Source organism: Lepidochelys kempii, chromosome 19 (genome assembly GCF_965140285.1).
Source record: "Lepidochelys kempii isolate rLepKem1 chromosome 19, rLepKem1.hap1, whole genome shotgun sequence".
NCBI lineage: Eukaryota > Metazoa > Chordata > Testudines > Cheloniidae > Lepidochelys > Lepidochelys kempii.
In genome coordinates this window covers 9,297,337-9,303,336 of record NC_136398.1, presented here as the reverse complement: position 1 = coordinate 9,303,336, position 6,000 = coordinate 9,297,337, and the positions used below count along the sequence as shown (strand labels likewise).

At 42.6% G+C, this 6,000-nt stretch overlaps 1 protein-coding gene across 4 annotated transcripts in view; it reads right to left on the bottom strand.

Annotated features, from left to right (window-relative positions):
* Positions 1-225: 225 nt before the first annotated feature.
* MAN1C1 (mannosidase alpha class 1C member 1) overlaps positions 226-6,000 on the bottom strand; it is an 89,286-nt gene continuing 83,511 nt past the window's right edge. For all 4 annotated transcript variants that reach the window (XM_073317874.2, XM_073317873.2, XM_073317872.2 and 1 more), the window contains 3 exons: positions 2,635-2,807; positions 1,633-1,748; positions 226-1,172 (listed from right to left, as the gene is read on the bottom strand). In XM_073317874.2, coding sequence (XP_073173975.1) covers positions 1,049-1,172; positions 1,633-1,748; positions 2,635-2,807 — 413 coding nt within the window. In that variant the 3' untranslated portion in view covers positions 226-1,048. The remainder of the gene's footprint in view (positions 1,173-1,632; positions 1,749-2,634; positions 2,808-6,000) is intronic.

The following is a 6,000-nucleotide window of genomic DNA, read 5'->3' as shown; positions in this document are numbered from 1 at the left end:
CTTCCAAGCCAGATATTCTATGATTCTCCCCTCCTTTTTCTCTCCTGTAACTTCATCCCAGAGATAATTACAATATAATGAGGAAGAAACTTGGATGGGGATTTTTTTTGGGGGGCTAGGAAATAAGACATTTAATTGAGTTCTTGCTACCTCACAGTTGAACAATGAATAAGCAAGTTAGGAGAGTTGAAGCAGGTTGGAATTATTGACTATACACTTGCTCGATTATTCTTGAAATAAACATTTATTGTCAATTATTCTCAAAATCAACCGTTATTGTCAGCTATTCATTCCAAGGATAATACAGCAAGTCTTTGACAGTTATGGATAGCTGGTAATGTCGGATAAACCCAATTATGCTACTTATTTTACAAGACCTTTTATTCTATTTCACAGATTTGACTATTACAGCAGTGCAATTTATTACAAGTGACTCATAACATTTAGTTCCAAATAAAAGTAGAAAACCACAAAGGTTATAAAGGAAAGTTACATGTGATGCAATGTCCCATAAATGTGGGTTTAAGAGCACAGGAAAAAATATATAAAAATACATTTGGGTCAAGAATTTTGCAGACAGTTTTTGTTTCAGTTACAATGTTGACACCACTTAGAAAGCACTGTACATTGAAACCTGTACTTAGAAATATGATAAACTCCAACTGTATATAAAAGGCAACAATCAAAAAGAAAAATGAAAGGAAGAACAAGGGGGAAAAAGTCTATTGTATGGCAAACTTCCAATCCTTTGGCCACTAGAAAGCAAAGTCAGTGGATTTCATATAAATTCTCTGTATAAAGGAATGTCCATGATCTGTTAATAATATGGCCCAGAATCAACATCTTGTCACCAGGCTAACAGATCTCCTCATAGAGGAAAAGAAGGTGCTTATGTCACAGTTTATTCTCCCCAATATAATACTGTCCGGAATTGGACTAGTGCCCCAAAATACCATTTTAGGAACATTGCTAATTCCTTTAATGGAAAGGAAATGCAGTAACCCGCTAGAGAGTGCCGCCGAAGTAGGGCGCTTGAGTAACAGCATCATTATTGCACGCTTGCTTTAGCTTTAAGGTTCGTGTGGTTCACCGGCAGTGGGTGGGCTTCCGTGTTGAATACCCAGTCTTCCAGAGACAGCACATCATCATCACAGAACAGAAGATAGAGGTACCTGGAGCCACATGGCAGGAAGAGAGAAAAGAGAAACCGGTAAATTGGATTACAGAAAGACTCTAATGGAATTCCAAGTGTACATATAAGGCCAGATCCTCAGGGCAGTAAATGGCATAGGTCGATATCCTTAGAGCCAAGTTGATTTAAATTGATTTAGCTGAGAATCTGGCCAAAACTCCTGTTAAATACAGTGCACAAGCGGAAAATGACAGAGCACCTGGGAAATTACAGAAATGTATCCCCAGACACGTTCATCTCTCTTTATGTAATTGTTCTGCAGAAGAGACACAAAAAGCCTGCTGTAGCCCACCATCTTCCACAGTTTGCTCTGCAGGGAATCCAACGCTTTCTAAGATGAAGCTATTGTATATTTTGCATGAAGATGACCCACACCAGAAAGACTTTTATGCCCAGAGAGGAGATTTATTCTGAAAGCTTTCTCAGGATGCCAGACTTACTTTAATGTCTCTGCCAGAAAAAAACTCTGTTGCATGTTGTCATGGCTTGGGGTGGTGGTATAAACATCTCGGATCCCGGAGAAGCCTGCTTCTACTCTACAATATTTTTCCAGTGCCTGAGAAAAGAAAAGAAATCTCAGCGACACACAGCTACATGGAGTAAACCGTTAATCAGCATCAGCTGTGTTACAAATCAGATTCAGGTTTTATAGCAGCTTCACTCTCACTGAAGAGTTTGATCGTTACGCAACAGTCCAGGAAAGATGCTAGTTCTAATGACAACAGCTGGAAAAAGGTAAACAATGTAAGCTTATTGATTGCTTGGTGTTGATGGTACCCCCATATCAACAACAGGTGTCAAATAGTAACTCTTTTACACAGCTCCTTTCCAAGGCACTTTATGAATGACTGAATGCTGCCACTGAAATGCAACCAACTCTGGGGCGCAGAGGAGCAGCCCTGTGTACATCACATTAGAAAACAGTGATGGAGTGAGAAGACATTCTAGCCGGGAAGTCTTTATGGGATCTTTTGTGTCCTCATAGCACAGGGAAGATCTCGTCTTTTAAAGTCTCATTCTGAAGATCCAAACATAATATTTGATGCTCATATCTCTATCTTAATACGAGCAGGGCTGAGTCAACCCTGCAAGAATATGAAATTATGGTTTCACAGAGTCTAGATAATTCCAAATGTGCGGCTCAGTCCACTACATCTGACATTATTCCACTCATAGCCATTACACTGTCTGAGGTCTGGAGCTCTTTTTCCCTCCAGTCCCTGTAAGGTTTATTGTTATTTTTTTAAACAAAGCCCAGACATTTTCAATGATCAGCAAAGAGACAAAAGAAAACTAGGTTTCTCTTTATATCACTGTGCTGTAGCACACGACAGGGGCTAGTACAATTAAAACTCTGCTTATCCTTTTCCTCCCCTAGAAAAAGATATCTGTAAGAATCCAGGGCTCTGTAATGGTGAATGCTGCATATTTCATGATCATACCTTTACAACTTCCCAGCCCCACTGTCTGTATTTCGGATCATGGGTCAGCCTCCACATGTACAGGTAACTTTCTACCACTTCAGGGCGCAGTATATAATAGCGCTCGCTGAGTCTGGTGGCCACGGCTTCCGTTCCAGAATCAAAGCGAAAAGCTTCGGGGCCAAGCTTGGTATCTAAGGAAGAAAGAAAAATCCCCACACATAATAATTGACTTTAAAAATTCATAACCGACGCTAATGGGTTTTATATGTGGTGTTATGCGGCATTAATACAGCCGAGGCTTGCTATGGGGTGCAACAAACAATCCGTCATGTATAAATTCAGACATGGTGCCCACCCTGTGCAGTAAAATATTTGGATAAATACCAAAAGTAAATTGAAAGCGCTTCTGAAACCAGCAGCCTGGCAACGAGATCAAAGGGTCACATTCAACCCTAGTGTAAGCGTGTGCAAGAAGTCACTGGATTTTTGCCCGGGCTGAATTGGGTCGTAAGACTCCTGCTGGAAGCTCTCAGAGACATCTCTCTCACACAGTATTAGGGTCATAAGCCCCTCACCCTTCCACTGCAGTCAAGAGCAGTTGAGAGGCGCTGAGCACCATTCTCAGGATCAGGCCCTAGTGAGAAACATCAGCTACAAAGCTCCTACAGCAGAGCCCTGGAAAAGGAAACTCTTCAGAGACAGTCGAGCCGTGCTTTTGATACTCAAGTGCTTCTCATGTTTATAGGTTGTCTCAGGTAGGGGTTTCTTGACTTCATGGTCATTGGGCCCAATGGCCTGAACAATCATTAAAGGACAAATGCAAAATACTCCACTTAGGAAGGAACAATCAACTGCACATGTACAAACTGGGCAATGACTGCCTAGGAAGGAGTACCGCAGCAAGGGATCTGGGGGTCATAGTGGATCACAAGCTAAATATGAGTCAACAGTGTAACACTGTCACAAAAAAAGCAAACATCATTTTGGGATGTATTAGCAGGAGTGTTGTAAGCAAGACACAAGAAGTAATTCTTCCGCTCTGCTTTAATAAGGCCTCAACTGAAGTATTGTGTCCAGTTCTGGGTGCCACGTTTCAGGAAAGATGTGGACAAACTGGAGAAAGTCCAGAGGAGAGCAGCAAAAATGATTAATTGGTCTAGAAAACATGACCTAGGAGGGAAGATTGAAAAAACTGAATCTGTTTGGTCTGGAGAAGAGGAGACTGAGGGGGGACATGATAACGGTTTTCAAGGACATAAAAAGTTGTTATAAGGAGGAGGACAAAAAATTATTCTCATTAACCTCTAAGGATAGGACAAGAAGCAATGGGCTTAAATTGGACAAGAGAAATGTTTCGTTTGGACATTAGGAAACACTTCTTGTCAGGGTGGTTAGGCCCTGGGACACATTCGCTGGGAGGCTGTGGAACCTCTCCCACTGGAGGTTTTTAAGAGCAGGTTAGATGTCAGGGATGGTCTAGTTATTACTTAGTCCTGTCTTGAGTGCTGGGGACTGGACTAGATGACTCACACTCACAACAGCAGCATTCCACAGTAACGGCTGCTTTGTCCCGGAGCAGATAAGCAGCCGGCTGTCAGAAATGGAGCTTTCAAAGGGGATATCCACATGCCTGCAGCTGAGTTCAAAACAATGTGAAGAGTGGCCACTTGACTTCAGGGGATTATGGGACGTTTCCGGAGGCCAATCACAGCACAGTAATGCATCCCCTCGTTCACACTGACGCCCGGGCATTTCAACCGGGGCGCACCAGGCTTTATGCTTCTTGTGGAGGTGGATTACCAGGAGCGCTCCAGCTGCAGAGTCCAGGCTCTCTACGTGCCTTGCCAGTGTGGACATGTCGGGAGTTAGGGTGCCCGGGGCTGATTTAATGCGCTCTGACTCGCAAGTGTACCCAAGCCCTATATGATTTTATGATCATTACTGTACAGTCATGAGGGATGTTTTTCAAAAGGAGGATCAGAAGTTAGCTGGAACTGTGTCTGCCACCCTTTCCCCTCCTTTAGCTTCTGGTACGTTAACCTTCCTTTTGAAACGGAGATCGCTATGCAATAGGATGGAGTTACTTTCAATGCTATTTTCTGATTACAAAATAATAAAAAACTACTACTGCTTTGTCCTTCTCAAGTGCCTTCCATGTGAGGATCTCAAAACACTAACACACACTCACAGAACCTCTATGCATTAGAAAATCTAATCACCTGTCACCTCTGTTTTACAGATGGGAAAACGGAGGCCCAGAGGTTGCCTGAGGTCAAACAGAACCAGTGACAGAGTTGGAAACAGAATCCAGATCTCTTGGCCCTATGGCTGGTGCTGTAGCCAAAAGACTATCTTTCGTATACACATTTTGTTTCTTTACACACCTTATTTGCCCTACCTGAGCCATGTTATAAGAGTGAGAGACCGGGGATCTTACAGCACAAACATCTCGGATTGTTTCCTGAGAACCAGAGAAAAGGTTAAGAGCACAGCCACTGTCTGAAACACAGCGAGTTGGCTGATCTGACAGCAGGGTAGCTGCTAATGGCAAGCTTAGCGCTGTTCTTCTGAAGGTGACGGACACAGCTGAAGGTGAAAAATGGCTCCAGGCAGTTGCAGCCCACGGGTTGTTAGCTCAGATGGCCTAGCTGCAGTTCTGTAAGCGCTGTGAAAGGAGTTTGAAAATCCAATTCCAGCTTGGCTTGAAGTTTGTTAGAGCTGCTTTCGGCAAATGAGCTAGACGCAGCTCATAAATACATGCTTGTTGATGCAGGTAAGACGTGAAACAATCAAAAGGAAGAGTTATCAACGACAGACACATTGCAGGCAAGCCTCCTGGACAGCAGACTGCAACTACACATACTCAGGAGTGCTCGACAAATGCTCATAAAGAAAGGAACAAAGTCCAAATAATTACAAGCATGTTGAAGCTGGGTGTGTGTAGAGCTAATCACAGCCCTCGAGTCATCAGCAGAATGTTTTTGGTATTTGATCTTGTCAAATTACCCACTATAATAAAACCAATACCTGCCACTTTTACAAATGCTTTTCATCTGTAGATCTCAAAGTGCTTTATAAAGGAGGTGAGTGTCATTATCCACATTTAAGACAAGCACATCTAGCTTGAACTGTAACTTGCCACGGGATTGCCACATTTGTCCTGTTGTTAGCATGGTTAGTCTTTATATGCCTGCACTGAATGCTTTACATGAAAGCAAATATTCAACACCTTTTGTTTGCGAAGTACACTGTGTCAATGAGAAAGATTTTACTGAATATGGGGAAATATGGAGAGACTCACACAATCTTCTCTTAGGAAGGCTGCAGTAGGGATTTATGGTTTGGGTTCGTTTTAAGAAGGAATAACAGAACTCAATTCCCTGT